The sequence below is a fragment of the Saccopteryx leptura genome, chromosome 6 (genome assembly GCF_036850995.1).
Source record: "Saccopteryx leptura isolate mSacLep1 chromosome 6, mSacLep1_pri_phased_curated, whole genome shotgun sequence".
NCBI classification, from domain to species: domain Eukaryota; kingdom Metazoa; phylum Chordata; class Mammalia; order Chiroptera; family Emballonuridae; genus Saccopteryx; species Saccopteryx leptura.
In genome coordinates, this window is record NC_089508.1 from 194529479 (window position 1) to 194550876 (window position 21398).

The following is a 21398-nucleotide window of genomic DNA, read 5'->3' on the forward strand; positions in this document are numbered from 1 at the left end:
CATGGAGCACAGTACAGACTATTCTTTTGTTCTGGTCCCTGTGGCTGGATCAGAACCCTAGAGCCCAAGGTCGGGTGGTCAAGGAGGAGGATTTTCTGAACGTCTCCAGACGTTCAGAGCTGGCAGCCTGCCTGTGCCAGGGCACCAGCCCCTGCGCCTTTCAGCGTGAACCTAATAAATACTTAGTCGTGTCCTAATAAATACTTAGTCGGAGCCTGTAGAGGAAGGACGCGGATGCAGCCTGCAAATTTGTTCAGCGCCGGCGGCTACCTGTTCAGCTCAACGGGCTTCTCTCCGCCCCACGCCGCCGGGAGGGCGACCGGTCGGCCCGCGAGTGTTGCGGCGCACGCGCACGCGCATGCGCAGGTCGGCCTGGCGAGCCACATCCGGGGCTCCGCGGGCCGGCGCGGTTGCCATGGCAGCGGGGTCGCAGCGGGCGCGGGGGCGGGCCCAGAGGCTGCAGGCCGCCAGGCGGCCCGCGGAGCCCTAGAACCGGACCGGACCGGACCGCGGCGCCCGCAGCATCGCCACCATGTCGCTGGGCACCGGGGATCTGGCCTCGGAGACGGTAAGCGTGTGGGCGCGCGGGCGGGCCTCCTTGCTTCCTCCAGCTCGCAGGGTCTGCCGGCCGGGGCGCGGGCCGGAGGATGGGGCGGATGGCCGGCGGCCGCCGGTGACAGCTGCCAGGATTGTTACCGCATAAGAGCGGACCTCCGGCCCCCGTCCGCGTGCGTGCGTGCGGCTGGCCGGATCTCGGCGCCGCTCACCCAGCCTTCAGCGCCTCTGGACCCCGCCCGCCCTGGCCCAGGCCGCCGCTTCCAGGAAGCCCTCCTGGACGCAGCGCTCTCGCTTCGGCGCCTGCGAGGCCAGGTGTGTGCGGTGCCATCGATCGCGGCCCGCCGGGTGACTGTAAATCAATGCCCGCCCACCCGGTGTCTCCCGGGCGAGGCAAGGGACTGGGTCCAGTAGCGGAGCCATCGCGGGTGTGAGGGAGGGAACTCAAGGCTCAGGAACAGGGCCCTGACCAGCACTGATCAGAGAAGGCTTCCCGGAGGAGCTGGGAGAAGGGCCGTCGCTCAGCCCTCCCTCTACCCAGTGTTTCTGTCGCCGGGGCTTCCCTGCTGGATGGATGTCTGCGGATTAGCTGCATTCCAGCAGGGGGAGAACGAGGCGATCAACAGATCACTGAGCCATGTCCCAAAGCGGAAAATGCGAGGGGTCTTGTGGACAGAGGTGGGTTGGAAGGGCTGCTTAGATTGGGTGTCAGGAACAGTTGCTCTGGGCAATTCCCCCAAGTGCTGGAAGATCTGGAGCAGAGGGACCAGCCAGTGCAAAGCTCCCGGGGCGGGAAGCTGGGAAGCTGCAGCGTGCTCCAGGGCCTTGAAAGTCACTGGGGTCTGTCGTCAGGAGAGAGGGCGTGGACGGGCCTGACCACAGAGAGCCTCGCAGACCATGCAGAAAAGAAGTCTGAATTTTATTCAGGGACCAGCGGGAAGCTTCTGGAAGGTTCCAGGCAAAGGGAACCTTGCTCCCTTTGGCAGTGCTCAGCGGAGCTCACCCCGGGGAGGGCTCCCGTGCCGCTGGCCCCTGGGAGCAGCTGAAGTTTCCTGCTTGTCCTTCAAGGCACAGGCTCCTGCCCCATCTGGAAGGCCTGCTCATTGTCTGTACAGCCTCAGTGCTGCTCCTTCCTCTTTGAAAAGTAGCTTCTTAGGTTGTGATGATGACAGACCAGAGCAGCCCGAGGGGAGGAGTCTTTGTAGTGTCCCCACCCGTCTTCTGACACACCTGAGCGGCCTGCTGCCAATGTTCCGAGTTTACTCCGGGTCGGGGTTTCTGGATTTCTGCCTCAGCAGTGTGGATGGGCTATTACTGTGTGTGTGTGTGTGTGTGTGTGTGTGAGAGAGAGAGAGAGAGAGAGAGAGAGAGAGAGAGAGAGAGAGAGAGAGACTGTTAGGAGCCAAGCAGGTGTCTCGAAGTTTCAGTGTTTGCCTCTCATTCTGCAGGGAGATGACAGTCTATCTGTGATTACCTTTGACTCCGACTCTGAGACGGTGAGTGTGGCTGGGAGGCCACCGGGTGTCCCCAGGGCAAGAGATTTCCCTCCCACACGGTACCTCACGCATGTGCAGCAGCGTGCTCCCTGCCACGGCTCTGTTTGGACCCAGAATACAAATTCCAGGTGCTACTCGGCATTTGAAAAGTGACAAGTCTTCCAACATAACTGGGATGATAATTTTAAAGCTTTTATCTAGAAATCAGTCCTGAGCAGAGTACAGATGACAAGTTCCTATCCGGCATGAGGTTTAGGCTCACCTTCTCCCCCCCCCCCCCCGAACTCTGACACATAAAGGGAGGAAGCAGGGCTCAGGGTGAGGTGGACAGAGCAGCTGTGGGAGAAAGGACGCTTTCTGCAGCTGCACAGTGACCTCCTGGCTGGTACAGGTCCCCAGGCGGGTGCTGGCCCGAAGAAGCGCAGGCAGCAGGTTGGGCAGGTCTGGGGTCCAAAGCCACCCTTCGGCCACTTCTTGACCCTTGGGGTATATTTGGAAAGTGAGGCCTGCTAACTGTGCTAATAGAGAAGGAAGCCGCCTTCCAGCTGGGAGAATTCCAGCCAAACTACAGCCCATCAAGCGTGTCTGATACGTGCAAACCTCCACTGTCCCCAGCTCTGTGGGCTCGGGGCAGCTTCACGGTCCATCGTGTGGCGTGAGGACTGCAGGGATAGGAATTGTCCCTCCGCCCTGGTGAGGGCATGGGCCCAAGGTGTCTGGGTGAAATCCAGTTTGTTAGGGAAAGATCAGTGCCTCTGCTGGAAGCCCAGGAGAGGGGTCCGTCTGGGGTGAAGCAGATGAGGAAACAGCGGGAGGGCGTGTCATTCCCTGCCCACAGGACCTCGAGGAGGGACCTCCCCGTCAGCGGGGCCAGCTCTGCCTTGGGCATCCTTCTTACCCCCGGACAGTCCTCTGAACAGGCCCGCTCCTCCGCCGGCCCTGCCCTCCTCGCCCTGTTCATGGGGCTTCAGCGGGCTGAGTCCCCCCTTGGGGCCAGTTCCACCCCTGCCCTCCAGGCCTGAGGACAAGGGGGTGGGCGGGTGCACCACCACAGTGTCTTCAGTCCGGATTGAGGGTCCCACACCCTCCGGGTCTGCACTGTGACTAGTGCCACCAGGACTCTGGGGAACCCGCTCAGCCTGGTGCACAGTGGGCCCCGTGTCGTCTGCGCTGTGACTAGTGACTAGTGCCACCAGGACCCTGGGGAACCCCGCTCAGCCTGGCGCACGGTGGGCCCCGTGTCGTCTGCGCTGTGACTAGAGCCACCAGGACTCTGGGGAACCCCGCTAAGCCTGGTGCACGGTGGGCCCCGTGTCGTCTGCGCTGTGACTAGTGACTATTGTCACCAAGACTCTGGGGAACCCCGCTCAGCCTGGTGCACGGTGGGCCCCGTGTCGTCTGCGCTGTGACTAGTGACTAGTGTCACCAGGACTCTGGGGAACCCCGCTCAGCCTGGCGCACGGTGGGCCCCGTGTCGTCTGCGCTGTGACTAGTGATTAGTGTCACCAGGACTCTGGGGAACCCGCTCAGCCTGGTGCACGGTGGGCCCCGTGTCGTCTGCGCTGTGACTAGTGACTAGTGCCACCAGGACCCTGGGGAACCCCGCTCAGCCTGGCGCACGGTGGGCCCCGTGTCGTCTGCGCTGTGACTAGTGACTAGTGCCACCAGGACCCTGGGGAACCCCGCTCAGCCTGGTGCACGGTGGGCCCCGTGTCGTCTGCGCTGTGACTAGTGACTAGAGCCACCAGGACTCTGGGGAACCCCGCTCAGCCTGGTGCACGGTGGGCCCCGTGTCGTCTGCGCTGTGACTAGTGACTAGAGCCACCAGGACTCTGGGGAACCCCGCTCAGCCTGGTGCACGGTGGGCCCCGTGTCGTCTGCGCTGTGACTAGTGACTAGAGCCACCAGGACTCTGGGGAACCCCGCTCAGCCTGGTGCACGGTGGACCCCGTGTCGTCTGCGCTGTGACTAGTGACTAGAGCCACCAGGACCCTGGGGAACCCCGCTCAGCCTGGTGCACAGTGGGCCCCGTGTCGTCTGCGCTGTGACTAGTGACTAGTGTCACCAGGACCCTGGGGAACCCCGCTCATCCTGGCGCACGGTGGCCCCGTGTCGTCTGCGCTGTGACTAGTGACTAGAGCCACCAGGACTCTGGGGAACCCCGCTCATCCTGGCGCACGGTGGGCCCCGTGTCGTCTGCGCTGTGACTAGAGCCACCAGGACTCTGGGGAACCCCGCTCAGCCTGGTGCACGGTGGGCCCCGTGTCGTCTGCGCTGTGACTAGTGACTAGAGCCACCAGGACTCTGGGGAACCCGCTCAGCCTGGTGCACGGTGGACCCCGTGTCGTCTGCGCTGTGACTAGTGACTAGAGCCACCAGGACCCTGGGGAACCCCGCTCAGCCTGGTGCACGGTGGGCCCCGTGTCGTCTGCGCTGTGACTAGTGACTAGAGCCACCAGGACTCTGGGGAACCCGCTCAGCCTGGTGCACGGTGGACCCCGTGTCGTCTGCGCTGTGACTAGTGACTAGTGTCACCAGGACCCTGGGGAACCCCGCTCAGCCTGGCGCACGGTGGGCCCCGTGTCGTCTGCGCTGTGACTAGTGACTAGTGTCACCAGGACCCTGGGGAACCCCGCTCAGCTTGGTGCACGGTGGGCCCCGTGTCGTCTGCGCTGTGACTAGTGACTAGTGTCACCAGGACCCTGGGGAACCCCGCTCAGCCTGGCGCACGGTGGGCCCCGTGTCGTCTGCGCTGTGACTAGTGACTAGTGTCACCAGGACCCTGGGGAACCCCGCTCAGCCTGGCGCACGGTGGGCCCCGTGTCGTCTGCGCTGTGACTAGTGACTAGTGTCACCAGGACCCTGGGGAACCCCGCTCAGCTTGGTGCACGGTGGGCCCCGTGTCGTCTGCGCTGTGACTAGTGACTAGAGCCACCAGGACTCTGGGGAACCCCGCTCAGCCTGGTGCACGGTGGGCCCCGTGTCGTCTGCGCTGTGACTAGAGCCACCAGGACCCTGGGGAACCCCGCTCAGCCTGGTGCACGGTGGGCCCCGTGTCGTCTGCGCTGTGACTAGAGCCACCAGGACCCTGGGGAACCCCGCTCATCCTGGCGCACGGTGGGCCCCGTGTCGTCTGCGCTGTGACTAGTGACTAGAGCCACCAGGACTCTGGGGAACCCGCTCAGCCTGGTGCACGGTGGACCCCGTGTCGTCTGCGCTGTGACTAGTGACTAGTGTCACCAGGACTCTGGGGAACCCGCTCAGCCTGGCGCACGGTGGGCCCCGTGTCGTCTGCGCTGTGACTAGTGACTAGAGCCACCAGGACCCTGGGGAACCCGCTCAGCCTGGCGCACGGTGGGCCCCGTGTCGTCTGCGCTGTGACTAGTGACTAGAGCCACCAGGACTCTGGGGAACCCGCTCAGCCTGGTGCATGGTGGGCCCCGTGTCGTCTGCGCTGTGACTAGTGACTAGTGCCACCAGGACTCTGGGGAACCCGCTCAGCCTGGCGCACGGTGGGCCCCGTGTCGTCTGCGCTGTGACTAGTGACTAGAGCCACCAGGACCCTGGGGAACCCGCTCAGCCTGGCGCACGGTGGGCCCCGTGTCGTCTGCGCTGTGACTAGTGACTAGAGCCACCAGGACTCTGGGGAACCCCGCTCAGCCTGGTGCACGGTGGGCCCCATGTCGTCTGCACTGTGACTAGTGACTAGAGCCACCAGGACCCTGGGGAACCCGCTCAGCCTGGCGCACGGTGGGCCCCGTGTCGTCTGCGCTGTGACTAGTGACTAGAGCCACCAGGACTCTGGGGAACCCCGCTCAGCCTGGCGCACGGTGGGCCCCGTGTCGTCTGCGCTGTGACTAGTGACTATTGTCACCAGGACCCTGGGGAACCCGCTCAGCCTGGTGCACGGTGGGCCCCGTGTCGTCTGCGCTGTGACTAGTGACTAGAGCCACCAGGACTCTGGGGAACCCCGCTCAGCCTGGTGCACGGTGGGCCCCGTGTCGTCTGCGCTGTGACTAGTGACTATTGTCACCAAGACTCTGGGGAACCCCGCTCAGCCTGGTGCACGGTGGGCCCCGTGTCGTCTGCGCTGTGACTAGTGACTAGAGCCACCAGGACTCTGGGGAACCCGCTCAGCCTGGTGCACGGTGGACCCCGTGTCGTCTGCGCTGTGACTAGTGACTAGAGCCACCAGGACTCTGGGGAACCCCGCTCAGCCTGGCGCACGGTGGGCCCCGTGTCGTCTGCGCTGTGACTAGTGACTATTGTCACCAGGACCCTGGGGAACCCGCTCAGCCTGGTGCACGGTGGGCCCCGTGTCGTCTGCGCTGTGACTAGTGACTAGAGCCACCAGGACTCTGGGGAACCCCGCTCAGCCTGGTGCACGGTGGGCCCCGTGTCGTCTGCGCTGTGACTAGTGACTAGAGCCACCAGGACTCTGGGGAACCCCGCTCAGCCTGGCGCACGGTGGGCCCCGTGTCGTCTGCGCTGTGACTAGTGATTAGTGTCACCAGGACTCTGGGGAACCCGCTCAGCCTGGTGCACGGTGGGCCCCGTGTCGTCTGCGCTGTGACTAGTGACTAGAGCCACCAGGACCCTGGGGAACCCGCTCAGCCTGGTGCACGGTGGACCCCGTGTCGTCTGCGCTGTGACTAGAGCCACCAGGACCCTGGGGAACCCGCTCAGCCTGGTGCACGGTGGGCCCTGTGTCGTCTGCGCTGTGACTAGTGACTAGTGCCACCAGGACCCTGGGGAACCCCGCTCAGCCTGGTGCACAGTGGGCCCCGTGTCGTCTGCGCTGTGACTAGTGACTAGTGCCACCAGGACCCTGGGGAACCCGCTCAGCCTGGTGCACGGTGGGCCCCGTGTCGTCTGCGCTGTGACTAGTGTCACCAGGACTCTGGGGAACCCCGCTCAGCCTGGTGCACGGTGGGCCCCGTGTCGTCTGCACTGTGACTAGAGCCACCAGGACCCTGGGGAACCCCGCTCAGCCTGGTGCACGGTGGGCCCCGTGTCGTCTGCGCTGTGACTAGTGACTAGTGTCACCAGGACCCTGGGGAACCCGCTCAGCCTGGCGCACGGTGGGCCCCGTGTCGTCTGCGCTGTGACTAGTGTCACCAGGACCCTGGGGAACCCCGCTCAGCCTGGTGCATGGTGGACCCCGTGTCGTCTGCGCTGTGACTAGTGACTAGTGCCACCAGGACCCTGGGGAACTCCGCTCAGCCTGGTGCACAGTGGGCCCCATGTTCCTTGCTTTCCTCGGAGCCTGCGTGGCCCCTGCTGAGTCAGTCTTCTCCCTGGTTGTTCCCACACTCGCCACCGCTCTGACCCTCCAGTGCTTTGTGCCTGGGGCCGGGGCTGCCTGAGGAGGCTCAACACACTGTTCTTCGTTTCTTCTTTCAGAAAGCAAAGAGGAACAGTTCCCACAAGACTCCTCCCACAGCACCGAGTGAGTAGGACCAGGCGCCCATCCTGTGAGTCTCCAGTCTCACTCAGAAAATGGTTTTTAGAGGTTGTGCCTTCCTGCTGTTCTGGGAGAAAGACCCAGAATGTTTTGTTCTTTGAAAACTTAGGCCCTGGCAGTTAGCTTCAGTGGATAGAACGTTGGCCCGGCCTGTGGACACATTTCGAGATTGATCCCAGATCAGGGCACACATGAGAAGCGACCATCTGCTTCTGTTCCCCTCCCTCTCCCCCTTCTCCCTCTTCCTGTCCCACAGCCAGTGAGCCAGTGGCTCAATTGATTTGAGCATCAGCCCCAGACTGGGGGGGGGGGGTGTCCAGTGGATCCCGATCGGGGTGCGTGCAAGAGTCTGTCTCTCTCCCCTCCTCTCATTTAAAAAAAAAGAAAGAAATATAGTCATGTTTTATAAATACATAGTTTTTACATAAATTTGTTATATTTTACAAAATTAAAGAGATGAAATCCCTGACTAAAAAATATTTTTTAAACCTTTCCCTTGTTTTGATGACAAACTCAAAAACACCCTGGAAAGGTATCATTGTTTTTATTTCCTCTAGATGGTTTAGTAGTAAGTTCTAAAATGTTGTTACTTAGTACAGTACCTAGCAATGTGAAAAAATAGTTACACGTTTAAGTATAAAATATACAAAGTTGCATTTACTATGTTGGCAACTATGTAAAAATATATGTGTATCTGGAAAAAGTTGAATGGGGAATTAAGTATTGTAATATTGGTAGAATTATGACTCAGCTATATATATATATACATATATATATATTTGTTGAGACAGAGACAGGAAGGGAGAGAGATGAGAGATGAGAAGCATCAACTTGGAGTTGCATCACTTTAGTTATTCATTGATTGCTTCTTTTTTTTTATTTATTTTATTTATTCATTTTTAGAAAGGAGAGAGAGACAGAGAGGAGAGAGAGACAGAGAGAGGGAGAAGGGGGGAGGAGCTGGAAGCATCAACTCCCATATGTGCCTTGACTAGGCAAGCCCAGGGTTTCGAACCGGCGACCTCAGCATTTCCAGGTCGACGGTATATCCACTGCGCCACCACAGGTCAGGCTTGATTGCTTCTTATACGTGCCTTGACCAGGGGCTCAAGCCAAGCCAGTGACCCTTTGCTCAAACCAGCGACCTTAGGGCTCAAGCCAGTGACCATGGGGTCATGTCAATGACCCCACGCTCAAGTCGGTGACCCCCATGCTCAAGCTGGCAACCTCGGGGTTTCAAACCTGGGTCCTCAGTGTTCCAGTCAATGCTCTGTCCACTGCACCCCTACTGGTCAGGTGCTACGTATTCATATTTTTAAATAAACTTCCCATTATGTTATTTCTTTATAACAAAATTTGAACAAACATAAGAATGTTTACATATAATCATGCTTTTTGTTTTTGTCAGAATGGTTTTATCAAGAGTTGTTGTGCCCTTGTGAATATTTTGTCTTACCATTTTTGTCCTAAAGCACATGGGTTGAGGGGGCTTGGGTAGTTTGCCCCTCTAAAACCATTACTGGCTTTCAGAGTCGCCGTATCACTCTAAACCGAGAAAAGTGACGTCCTGGCAATCTCTGCGGACCACAGCGAGCGTGCCCCTCGATAGCAGAATGCCCTCAGCCCCCCGGAAGCTGTGGCCGGGCAGCTCAAAGCAAGGTACGCGGGTCCCCCAGAGAGACCTTCCCGGCTCAAGAGGGGGGCGGCAGACATTGCGGGCGGCAGTTTGAGTTCGTTTTTAATCAGACTTGTTGGGAAGATTTTTATGAATCTTCTTGAACAGTGGTTTTCAACCACGCATCTGCGGACCACTGCCAGTCAGCCAAAACTTTTGTGCCGGCCCGCGAAAGAGCTGCCCACCCTGCTGCGGTTGGAAACCCCTGTCTGGAGGACGTTGGGCCTCCTAGCTCTTACGTGGCCCATGAGCCTGGTTTCTGGGGGTTTGCGTGTGTGACCGTCCCTCTGCGTCTAACGTTGGCCCTGCTGGTGGCGCCGTGTGGAGCCAGCGCCCCTGGTTTGCAGAGCTGTTAGGTTGCTGGGAATTTTGTGAGCTGGTGGACAGCACGCTGGCAGCTGGAAACTGGCCGTGACGGGAACCCTTGCCCACGGGAGCGGCCGAGGTGGACATCAGGGCTCTCCTTGTTTCCGAGAGCCAGCTGTTGTAACACTTGGTCACCGCTGACTGCCGCAGCCTCCCGATGGACATGCTTTCTTCACGCCAGGAAGATTGATTATTACAGGCAAAGCCTCCATGGTACTTTGCTCGTACCGGCCGTATTAAACCCATACGCACCTTCCAAGCAGGAAGTCTGACCCAACCCCCGAAGTCAGCCCTCCCCCTGGAGCGCGCCTGCCCCCACGCCCCCAGCAGCTCTCCCGACTACCTGGCGGAGGCGCTGAGGATGAAGAGGTCCAACCTCCGGCGTTCTGCCAGCAACGGTGAGTGTGGGGCGGGCGACAGGCGTGACCGCAGATTGGGGTGAGATCTGGGGCTTCCTGTACGAGTGTCCAGAGGACAGAGACCCTGAATGTCCATCTCCCCTCCCCCGCCCCGGGAAGTGGCATCCCTAAGGTGGACAGTGACAAGGTGGACAGTGCCATCATCCCAGGCCTCCCTTGTCCCTGCCTCCCTAAACATGGAGTCTTGTTGATGCTAAGAGTTGTAGTTTAAGCTCAAATACCTTCGAGTCCTGATGTGTTAGTGTCAGGGAACCCAAGTGCACAGTTTGGGCATCGGAGTGGGCGTCATCTTCTGGGAGCATTGTTTGTCTTTTGTTTGCTGTTTAAAATCGAAACACATCGTTCATCCTTGACTCCCCGCGCTCTGACCCGCCCTGCGCCCCGGCCGCTCCTGCCTGTGGCCCCGGCCACGTTCCCGCCTGTGGCCCCGGCCGCGTTCCCGCCTGCGGGCCCGGCCGCGTTCCCGTCTTGCGTTCCCGTCTGCGGGCCCGGCTGCGTTCCCGTCTGCGGGCCCGGCCGCGTTCCCGTCTGTTGTCACTGTCCACCTTAGGGATGCCACTTCCCAAGGCGGGGGAGGGGAGATGGACATTCAGGCTGCGTTCACGTCTAGCGTTCCCGTCCTGCGTTCTCTCACTCTTCCCGCCACATCACCGCCGTTTTCTGCTTCCTTCTGGGGACAGGACCTAATCAGTCTAAAAAAACTGAAATATTTCTGCCTTTTTTTTTTTTTTAAGGATAATCTTATCAACTCCCAGATTTTTCTTAAGATATAGCCAAGAATTTTTTCTCTTTTTCAGGTCTTCTAAGAGGCTTGTGTGTCTTCCTCCAGGTCACGTCCCAGGGACCCCTGTCTACAGAGAGAAGGAAGACATGTATGAGGAGATCATCGGGTTGAAGAAGGTACTGTTTCTGTCCGTTCTTTGTTGATGTTAAGCAGCGACAGCCTTCCCACCAGTGGACGGGACAGTCCGGGTCTGTGCCGGGACAGAGCCACGTTAGGCTGACGTTGGGTTTGCACCCGGGCTGCGGACCCTGGCGAAGGAAGGCCCAGTACTTGCACTCTGCTTCTCTGCGAACGCCGGGGAGGGCGAGGGCGCCGTCTGAGTCCCTGTGCGTTAGGACCCCTACGGTCATTCGGTGGCCTCGTGCCCACAGCCTCCTGTTTGTGTATTTCTTCAGTATTCTGGGACATTTCACGTGCCCTGTCTCAGCTGACCTCTACGAGCTCTGTGACATAGGTTACACCTATTATGAGGCGATGACCTTGAGACTCAGAGACATTCGTGGTCTGTCCCAGGTTAACCAGGAGCAGGACCAGGATTTCCATCCAGGTTATTTTCCTCCCACGCTGTCTCCCCGTCCCTAGAGTGTAAATCGCACGGAGATTGATCACCACCCTCATCATCTTCATCACCACCGTTACCACACCGGTCTTTAATAGCCACACATATAATTGCACCCCTGCAGAAATGACCAGGGTCCATTCTCTTCCATTATGTTAGTCCGTCCCATAGACTGGCTGGGACCATGGTCAGTCTCTGTACCGGAGGCTAAGCAGGGTGTTGGCAGCCAGCACGCCCAGAGTGTAACGAGGAGGCGGGCAGCCATGGCACCTGAGGGGCACCGGGCTGGGCACCTCTGTGCAAGTCACACTTCTCTGTCGGCCCAGAGGGATGCCCGTCCACAGGGGCTGCCTCGCAGTGAACATGCTGCCCACTGAATCCGCACACTCCCGTCCCCAGAGATTTTAAACAAATGTGGGACGACTATTAGGGGCCCTGTAGAGAAGATTGTTATTGTGGTTTGGAGGCCGTAAGAAATAAACTCTGTGGGTCCCCAAACAGAGTGTTTGTCGCAGTAAACGCCCTGGGAAGGCTCTGGGTAAAACTGTACTGACTCCATTCACACCTCCATCCTGGGCTTCCAGCTGGAAACAGCGCAAGCTCCTGCGCTCGGAGAAGACAGCTGCGTTCTCAGTAGACGCTGTGGCTCTGGGTCCTGAGCGTCAAGAGGGGTTTTTCTAAAGTGATGCCTCAGTTTCCCATTGAAAAATGGGGGTGATGATAGTTCCATGTCATAGGGTTGTCATTGTGAATTCAGTAAAATAACCCAAGGAAGTGCTTCTGCACGGTGCCCAGCGTACAGTGAGAGAGCAGCCCACGTCGGCCTTGGTGAAAAACTTGTTCTGAAATTGTCATAGTGCCGGAGTCCAACCCCTGGGGGAATCCAGGGGTCCCACAAGAAGAGACGGTGTCGGCACGAATCGAGTGAGAGAGCCGGATTCCTTTTTCTCTTTAGCATTCACTGCCAGGCATCTCTGCCAAATGCTGGTCTAGCTTTATTTTTATACACATACACTAAGTTACAATCACATGGTATTCAGAATACATTGATTAATAATTGTTTTTGTTTCACTATGGTTACATATTTCTAGGTAACAGTTAACTCATTTCTATAAGCTATAAATCAGGTGGTAAGTCATTCAAAGTACAATTATACAATAACTTGAGCAACAATAACAACATTGGTACAAACTTCTGAAAGGTCAGTACTGATTAATAACTCTACCTTACCTAATGTCCTTTTGTTTAGTCAAATTTTATTTATCTACTATATTCATACACTAGTTAAGTTCTAACTTTATTTTTCTCAGAGTGTTCCACCACCTGCAGGTCAGGTATGCAAGAAGAAAGGAAAGTTTCTCTACTCTACCACATGAAAAGGCTAGGGAGGTAAAGTAATGAATTAAGTGAAGGCTGGAAGGTGCTTCTGTGTATAGTTACTGTTTCCTACCTATTCATAAGTCACAATCTATTTTTTCTAACATGATTAATAAGAAGGAATTTTTCTACAAACTTAACCCTTTATGAGGGATATCATAGCCAGCCTCTTATGTCTATGAGCCCAGGCAAAGGGGCTTACAGGCTTTTCTGTGGAACTCATACCCTCTGTCTCATTTCCAAAGAAATTACTACGAATCTACAGGGAAAGCACGGTACCATCAATGATAGCACAGACCCAGAAACGGGGGGATATAAGGCCAAATTAATTCAAAAGGTCAAAGGGGGAAGTATCGTGCCTTTTCTCTGTGGTGACTTTGTCAACCAGCAGCCATTGGTCTTCTCTGCGGTGACTTTGTCAACCAGCAGCCATTGGTCTTCTCTGCGGTGACTTTGTCAACCAGCAGCCGTTGGTCTTCTCTGCTGTGACTTTGTCAGCCAGCAGTTGTGGGTGTGGATCTTCTCCTGCTGTGACCTTGTCAGCCAGCAGTCGATCGGCTTCCGACATCATAGGTTCCCGGGAAGCTGCAGAGATAGTACAGAGAGGTCCCTGTGCCCTCCCTCACCCAGTCACCCCCGCCGCTTACCTCTTCTGGCCCACAGAGCAGCGTCTACACCGGGGGAGTGACAGCCGTACCATGTGTCACCACGTGTGGGCTCGTGTCACCACTGCTGCCATCCAGACGGGCACTCCGGGCCTCAGAGCCCTCCCTCCCACCGTCCCTCAGCCCCGCGGCCCCTGGCGGTCCCTCCAGCTCCGTGTTTGGCATCTTGGTGACATCACATGGGTGGGGCCACACGGTGTGAGACCTTGCCCTCCTCGGACCTGTCTGGCTGCTGCCTCTGTCCACAGTGTCCCCCTCGGAGCTGCTTCGCTGTGTCCTACAGGTTCCCGCGTGTTGTCACTTTCTGATGTCATTTCCCACAGGACTCTGCCTTGTGGTGATTTGGGATTGTGTTGTTTAGTTTCTAGGAGTTTAAAGGTTTCCCTGTTATTCTGGTTGTTGATGACCTCTCGTTCGATCCCACTGTGGCCACAGACCCTCGATGTGATTTCACCCCATTTTTTGAATCTGCTGAGGTTTCTGAGGCCCAGCTGTGGTCCCTGTTCGTGTGTGTCCCGTGGGCATTTGAAGAGAGGCAAGTGTTCCGTAAGCGTCAGTTAGGACCTGCTGGGGCCGGTGGTGTTGACTCTGCACCTTCCCGGCCTGTCTGGCTGTTTGTCACTTGTTGAGGGAAGGGCGCTGAGATCTCCGCCACAATTGCACGCTTTCCCATCTCCCTCCCAGTTCTGTCCACTGGGCTTCCCGTGTGTGCAGCCCTGTTGTTTGGTGGGTACACACTGAGGTTGCTGTCTTCTTGACGGATTGACCCTTATGATCTTTGTGGAACATTGCTCTCTGAGCTGGTCATTTTCTGTTCTCTTAAGTCTGCCTTATCTGCCACTAATAGAGCCTCCTCCTTACTCTAGTTTCACATTTCAGTAGCATTTCTTTCTCAGCCTTTTACTTTCGACCCACCTCTCTCGTTGTTTAAGATGGGTTTCTTGTGGACAGCGTGTGGTTGGGTCATGTTCTTTTTTATTTTTATTTTTATTTTTTTCATTTTTCTGAAGCTGGAAACAAGGAGAGACAGTCAGACAGACTCCCGCATGCGCCCGACCGGGATCCACCCGGCACGCCCACCAGGGGCGACGCTCTGCCCACCAGGGGGCGATGCTCTGCCCATCCTGGGCGTCGCCATGTTGCGACCAGAGCCACTCTAGCACCTGAGGCAGAGGCCACAGAGCCATCCCCAGCGCCCGGGCCATCTTTGCTCCAATGGAGCCTTGGCTGCGGGAGGGGAAGAGAGAGACAGAGAGGAAAGCACGGCGGAGGGGTGGAGAAGCAAATGGGCGCTTCTCCTGTGTGCCCTGGCCGGGAATTGAACCCGGGTCCTCCGCACGCTAGGCTGATGCTCTACCGCTGAGCCAACCGGCCAGGGCCATGTTCTTAATCTACTTTGCCAACCTCTGTCTTCTGACTGCCCTGTTTAGATCATTTACATTTAATGTAATTGTTGATAGGTTAGGATTTAAGCCTCCCTGTGTTGTTTTGTGTGTGTGTGTGTGTGTGTGTGTGTGGCTTCATTGCCACCGGACAATGGAAAGCCCTGGCCCTCTAGTGGGCCTCCTCTGACCACCGACACCTCCCCCAGGAAGAGGGCGGGGCAGCGGCTACAGCCTGTCTGGTGGAGGAGGTCTAGCCTCCCCGTCCGGCCTCTGCTGGCAGGGCTGTGTCTGCTGGGGGGGAGCAGTTCTTGCCTGTGTGTTCTCTGCCGTGTTCAGCTGCCCCTTCCCTGTTAGAGGGAGGAGGCTTTTCTCGTCTGTGCCCACTGGCTGTCCAGGCTGGTACCCCATGCAGGGTACGTGTGGTGAAAAGGGAGTTTCAGGAACCTCTGAGGTCTCAGCTGGTCTGCTGTTCCCCACAACGCCCAGAGCTACGGAGAGCAGCAGGCTGGGGAAAGCGAGAGCCCCCATGTTTCAGAAGCAGAGCTCCTTTATTAGCTTCCTCTTCTTGTTTTTCTTGTGACAGAGACAGAGAGAGGGACAGACAGACAGGAAAAGAGAGATGAGAAGCACCAATTCTTTGTTGTGACACCTTAGTTGTTCATTGATTGATTTCTCATATGTGCCTTGACCAGGGGCTACAGCAGACTGAGTGACCCCTTGCTCGAGCCAGCGACCTTGGGCTCAAACTGGTGAGCTTTGCTCAAACCAGATGAGCCCACGTGCGAGCTGGCGACCTCAGGGTCTTGAATCTGGGTCCTCCGTGTTCCAGTCCGATGCTCTATCCATTGTGCCACTGCCTGGTCAGGCCCATTATTAGCTTTCTTACCTTTCCCAGCAACCTCAGGTGCGGCTGACCCGTGCGGGCACCACCTGGCGAGGCCCATGGCCGCGGCGCAGCCTCGCACTGCTCAGTGCCCCCCCCCCCTTGCAGGCGTTGCACGTGCAGAAAAGCGATGCGGACCTAATGAGGACAAAGCTTCGGCGCCTGGAGGAGGAAAACACCAGGAAGGACCGGCAGATAGAGCAGCTTCTGGACCCGTCCCGGGTAGGTCCCCGGTCCTGCAGGGGGGGTGCCCTGACCGGAGGAGCAGGAGCTGCCTGACCGACATGGGGGCGGGGGGAGAACCTGGACTCCACGTTCTCGTGTCTCCATCTGCTCACCACAGGGCTCGGATTTCGCTTGGACGCTGGCAGAGAAAAGGCCTGAGACCAGCTGGGTGAGTATGACCTCCCGCAGGACGGGTCACCTGTCTGCCGAAGTCTCAGTGTACAAACAGCTGTCTCTTCTCTGACGCACCCACACAGGAGGGGCAGCAGGTACAGGACTCAGAGCGTCCCGAAACCACCCTCCCCAGAGCCACGGGGATTCGCGATGCTGCTGCAGGGGCTGGGGGCTCTGGGGGCCGAGCCGCTGCCCGCAGGCATGTCTACTGTAGAAAACGCTGCCCGCAGGCGTGTCCACTGTAGAAAACGCTGCCCGCAGGCGTGTCCACTGTAGAAAACGCTGCTCGCAGGCGTGTCCACTGTAGAAAATGCTGCCCGCAGGCGTGTCCACTGTATAAAATGCTGCCCGCGGGCGTGTCCACTGTAGAAAACGCTGCCCGTGGGCGTGTCCACTGTAGAAGACGCTGCCCGCGGGCGTGTCCACTGTAGAAGACGCTGCCCGCGGGCGTGTCCACTGTAGAAGACGCTGCCCGCGGGCGTGTCCACTGTAGAAGACGCTGCCCGCGGGCGTGTCCGCTGTATAAAATGCTGCCCGCGGGCGTGTCCGCTGTAGAAGACGCTGCCCGCGGGCGTGTCCACTGTAGAAGACGCTGCCCGCGGGCGTGTCCACTGTAGAAGACGCTGCCCGCGGGCGTGTCTACTGTATAAAACACCATCCCAGGGCTGCCCACCCGCCACACCTAAGGAAACATGTTGTGTTTAACAAGGGGTCCTGACTTAAGATAAGCAAAGCAGGGGTAGAAAAACCCTTAAAGCACATTCAGGCTTCTCTCCTGTGTTACTTACCAGCACGTAACAGACAGGATGGAACTGACACTGGAACCATTATACAGTTTGTGCTGTGGCAATAAAGTATCAGAGCTGGAGAGCAAGTTCCACCATAAACAGAACACAAGTCAAGGAAATAAATTTTCCAAACTCTGAAATGCTACAAAGAAAACTGGAAGGGATACAATTTGGAGGGCATTGACCACAAAGAATGAAACAAAGCTAACAGTGTGACTAACGGGGTTGGTAACATAAAATGTGTGATAAAAGCCTGCAAGGATGTGCGAAGACCCTACTGACCTGCACGGAGCAGGTCACAGTTCCGTGTGAGGACGGCACCTTGTATGCACTCACGTGCCTGGGACAGAACCGGCGTGTTTCCCCAAGAAAGCCGTGTTTGCATGATAGTGACTCAATCCTCGTAGAGTTTACACAGGTGCATAATGTCACTTGGCTTTTGGTAATAGGAACTTCAATCCCCATTTCTTAGAGATTGGCCCAAATTGGTTTGGCAGTGAGTGACCATAGGCTGGGGCTGGGGCCCCCCTAGGTCCCCAGCAGTAATTGCTGGAGGGGAAGACATTGTCCTGCTGTGTGTGTGTGTGGTGTGTGTGTGTGGCTTCTCGCTGTGAAGCAGCAACACACAGGCCGCGGGAACCAGACCGCAGGCCCAGGGGCGCACTGGAGTCAGGGCGACGGGCACCCCGTGCCCACCCTGCTCTTTCTGGGACGGCCCCAAAGGTCCAGGAGAAGGGCCCTTGCACACACTTCCCTCCCCGATCGGGGAGGGAAACTGAGGAGAAGCCTTCAAACCGCAATCCCGCTGCGTCGGCACCTTCAGGAAAATGTTCTTAAAGGGTGTGAGACCACAGAGCTGTGCTCAGAAGTGTGTGTGTGCAGTTACGCTGCCAGATCGCCCGGCAAGGGGCTGCGTCCTGCGATGGAGCGTGCACTCGTCACCACCATCCGTGCAGCAGAAACCCCGCACCTGTGCCCAGGGCTGACCAGGATTAACGCAGAAAGCGCATTTGTAACGGCGCAGACTGGCTCCAGCTGACATCTGTCCCTGGATATGCGCCATCCTCCTGGGGAGAGTGTGGCGTGTGACTGAGGGGCGGGCTGCTCCATGTACGCCCGGGCCCCCTCCGCCCCTGCCCTGCGTGGTGGGACAGGCGCCGTCCTCCTGGGGAGAGTGTGGCCTGTGACAGGGGCGGGCTGCTCCATGTGCACCAGGGCCCCCTCCGCCCCTGCCCTGCGTGGTGGGACAGGCGCCGTCCTCCTGGGGAGAGTGTGGCCTGTGACAGGGGAGGACTGCTCCATGTGCACCAGGGCCCCCTCCGCCCCTGCCCTGCGTGGTGGGACAGGCGCCGTCCTCCTGGGGAGAGTGTGGCGTGTGACAGGGGAGGGCTGCTCCATGTGCACCAGGGCCCCCTCCGCCCCTGCCCTGCGTGGTGGGACAGGCGCCGTCCTCCTGGGGAGAGTGTGGCGTGTGACAGGGGAGGACTGCTCCATGTACGCCCGGGCCCCCTCCGCCCCTGCCCTGCGTGGTGGGACAGGCACCGTCCTCTTGGCTGCACCTGTGGTCCAGCAGAGGAGCTGGTGATTCAACAGGGAGGGCAGTCAGGGCGGATGTGCACTGGTGGGAGGCTTTGTGGGTGCTGCCCGGTCAGGGTCAGCTGGGAGGGGCGCCCGGCGTAGCCCAGGCAGGACGGTCAGTCTCCAGGAGCCCGTGCACGTGGACGCGGTCATCCTTAGGTGTGCTGTTCTGATGGCAGGTCATCAACGGGCTCAAGCAGAGGATTCTGAAGCTGGAGCAGCAGTGCAAGGACAAGGACAGCACCATCAGGTACGGCCCGGCCGCGGGTCAGCGGGTGTGCCCATCCCCCCTGAGGGGGCCAGGTCAGCAGGCGTCCCTGTCCCCCTCGAGGCCATGGGGTCAGCGGGTGTGCCCATCCCCCCTGAGGGGGCCAGGTCAGCAGGCATCCCTGTCCCCCTGAGGCCATGGGGTCAGCGGGCATCCCTGTCCCCCTGAGGCCATGGGGTCAGCAGGCGTCCCTGTCCCCCTCGAGGCCATGGGGTCAGCGGGCGTCCCTGTCCCCCTGAGGCCGTGGGGTCAGCGGGCGTCCCTGTCCCCCTGAGGCCGTGGGGTCAGCGGGCATCCCTGTCCCCCTGAGGCCGTGGGGTCAGCGGGCGCCCCTGTCCCCCTGAGGCCGTGGGGTCAGCGGGCGTCCCTGTCCCCCTGAGGCCGTGGGGTCAGCGGGCGTCCCTGTCCCCCTGAGGCCGTGGGGTCAGCGGGCGTCCCTGTCCCCCTGAGGCCGTGGGGTCAGCGGGCGTCCCTGTCTCCCTGAGGCCGTGGGGTCAGTGGGCGCCCCTGCCTCATTTCGGTTCACTGTTGTCTCCATGTTCTCAGACGGCAGCTTTAGTTCCCACCTGCCATCCTGGTCCCAACTTCATCTTTCTACCAAAAGAAGAGGAAATTATTCGTTGCCTCTTCCAGGTGTCAGGAAGGAGTATTTTCCTTTACCCTCTTCCTGTCCCTGTCACACTGAAGACAGGCTTTCTCTCCGTAGCCCTCTGCAGCTCACTCTCTCCCTCCGGCTTGAACTTTGTGGGTCTCGACAGAAGCACCCCAGGTCCTCAGCCTTGACCCCCACTGCCCCTCCCCCAGCACGTCCTCTGCTGCCCTGGTGGGGCTGCCCCAGCCTTTCCCAGCGGGGCTTGAGTTGAGCTAAGGAAATGTGAGGTCTGCTGTCTGTTGCCCGTGTCTCCTCTTGAACCAGGAGTTCCCCCTTCTTTGTTTCAGGATTCTGAACTCTGTAGCTTTCATTTCTCTGTAAGTTGCCTTTATCTAAGGTCTGTTAGCAGCTGAGAATGGAGAATTATACTGACAGTGCAAGGAGGAAAATAGTTCTCTGGCATTTACACAGACCCCACCTGTTCCAAAGGTGTCCGGCTCTAATGACAGCCTCTCACTAGCAAAGGACATTGTCAGGAGTCTGTCACCTCCGCTCCCACCCCGGGAAGGGGCCTGTGGGCGTGAGCAGCTCTCCTGTCCGTCTGGAAGGAGTCCCGTGTGAGCTCACTGGCTGGCTCGGGTCGCTCGGCCCTCCCCTCTCAGCCCGGCTCTCCTGGAGCCCGTCCTGCTCTGAGCTCCGGGGCGCTCCTGGCTCCTGCCGGGAGTGAGGGCAGGGCGCGCTGACGCTGGTCTTGGGCTTCCAGCAAGCTGCAGGCCGATGTGAAGACCACAGACTTGGAAGAGATGAGGATCGCCATGGAGACGTACTATGAGGAGGTGGGTGCCCTTCTGCCCAGAGCAGGGACAGGGCCGGAGGAGAGGGTGTGGGTCAGTTGTCCAGGGACACTGAGGGGACCCTGCCCGCCCAGGTCGGCGTGAGCGTGAGTCATGGCACCTACCTCTCGATGCAGGTGGCCGCTGGCGTCCGATGGCAGGTCTTTCAGGGACAGGCGTCCTGGGCTCGCTGGAACTTGAATGCCTTCCCGTTTGGTGTTCACAGATCCATCGTCTCCAGACACTGCTGGCGAGTTTGGAAACCACAGGAAGGAAGTACGATACTCTCGGGGCTGCGGCCTGTGTCCTGTCTCCGTGTTAAACTCCCAGTGCGCCCCTGCCTCACTCCTTAGTGGCTGTCTGCTATGTTCCCATCGCCGTGGTTACAGACGCACCCCCACACACACACAGTTGCCCCAAGCTCACTGCCAACAGCACATCGCCTGTGTGGTCCTTGTCCAAGCACCGATGGTCCCAGCTTAGGGTTAGTAAGCTCTGGTTTCCAAGACACCAGGTACAAGGTCATTTGCCAACTACATATATTAGGAGAGACATCAGGGTCCCCTTATCACCTAGGTTCCCTGTCCCCTTCCAGACGAATCCTGCCGTCAGCAAACAGTGGGAGCAGCGATCACGGCAGACTTGCCATGTGGCTCGCTGCCTGTAGTACATGCCGGACACCAGTGGGCACTCCCACGGGGCCGGCACGTCTTCCCCTCTGCTCCGCCCCCTTTCCCGTGAAGGGGCGCCGAGTGGTTGGAGACAGAGCGGGTGCTCCTGGGGAGGCAGAGCTAGGTTCCCGCGGCCCCTGCCGCGTTGTCAGCGGACGCGTCCAAGACCCCGTTCTCGGTGCCTGAAGTGGATGTGTGACGTTGAGCCCACGGCCGTTTCCTCCTCCAGGGGCACTGGACACGCTGCCCTCGGGGGGCTGTTCTAAACAGAGAACCCCAAAGCACGAAGAGCGTGCACTCAATAGCGCCCGGCACACAGTGGCCGTGAGGACTGAGGCGGGCAGTGGTGCTGCCTCGTCTGACCCGAGCTGGGTTTTGTCCACTCTGCCCGTGTCTGTGGTGGGTTGAGCAGGGTTACAGGTGGACGGCAGCGAGTGGGCAGAGCCCGGGGTAGCGAGGGTCACTGGAGCAGTCGACTCTGGGACGAGAGGCAGGTGCTCGTGGAGCAGAGAGAGCACAGACGGGCGGCACTGCGGAGATCGTCATGTAGACAGTGCAGTGATTGGCCACAGGGGTTTGCTAACTGGAATCGTGGAGCTCTGTTCAGGGGACAGTTTGCGAACGCGGGGCTGGTTCGTGAC

The 21398-nt window shown here is 58.7% G+C and overlaps 1 protein-coding gene across 6 annotated transcripts in view; it reads left to right on the top strand.

The window, feature by feature from the left end:
* Positions 1-414: 414 nt before the first annotated feature.
* The window catches only part of IQCE (IQ motif containing E), a 40208-nt gene continuing 19224 nt past the window's right edge, over positions 415-21398 (top strand). For 4 of the 6 annotated variants that reach the window (XM_066344310.1, XM_066344312.1, XM_066344313.1 and 1 more), the window contains exons 1-11: positions 415-568; positions 2004-2051; positions 7455-7500; positions 9046-9174; positions 9820-9954; positions 10805-10875; positions 15737-15850; positions 15972-16022; positions 18573-18643; positions 20017-20089; positions 20313-20362. In XM_066344310.1, the coding sequence (XP_066200407.1) occupies positions 533-568; positions 2004-2051; positions 7455-7500; positions 9046-9174; positions 9820-9954; positions 10805-10875; positions 15737-15850; positions 15972-16022; positions 18573-18643; positions 20017-20089; positions 20313-20362 (824 nt within the window). In that variant the 5' untranslated portion in view covers positions 415-532. Of the gene's footprint in view, positions 569-2003; positions 2052-7454; positions 7526-9045; positions 9175-9819; positions 9955-10804; positions 10876-15736; positions 15851-15971; positions 16023-18572; positions 18644-20016; positions 20090-20312; positions 20363-21398 lie in introns of those variants that run through there. The other 2 variants (XM_066344315.1, XM_066344316.1) reach the window with 2 other exon arrangements.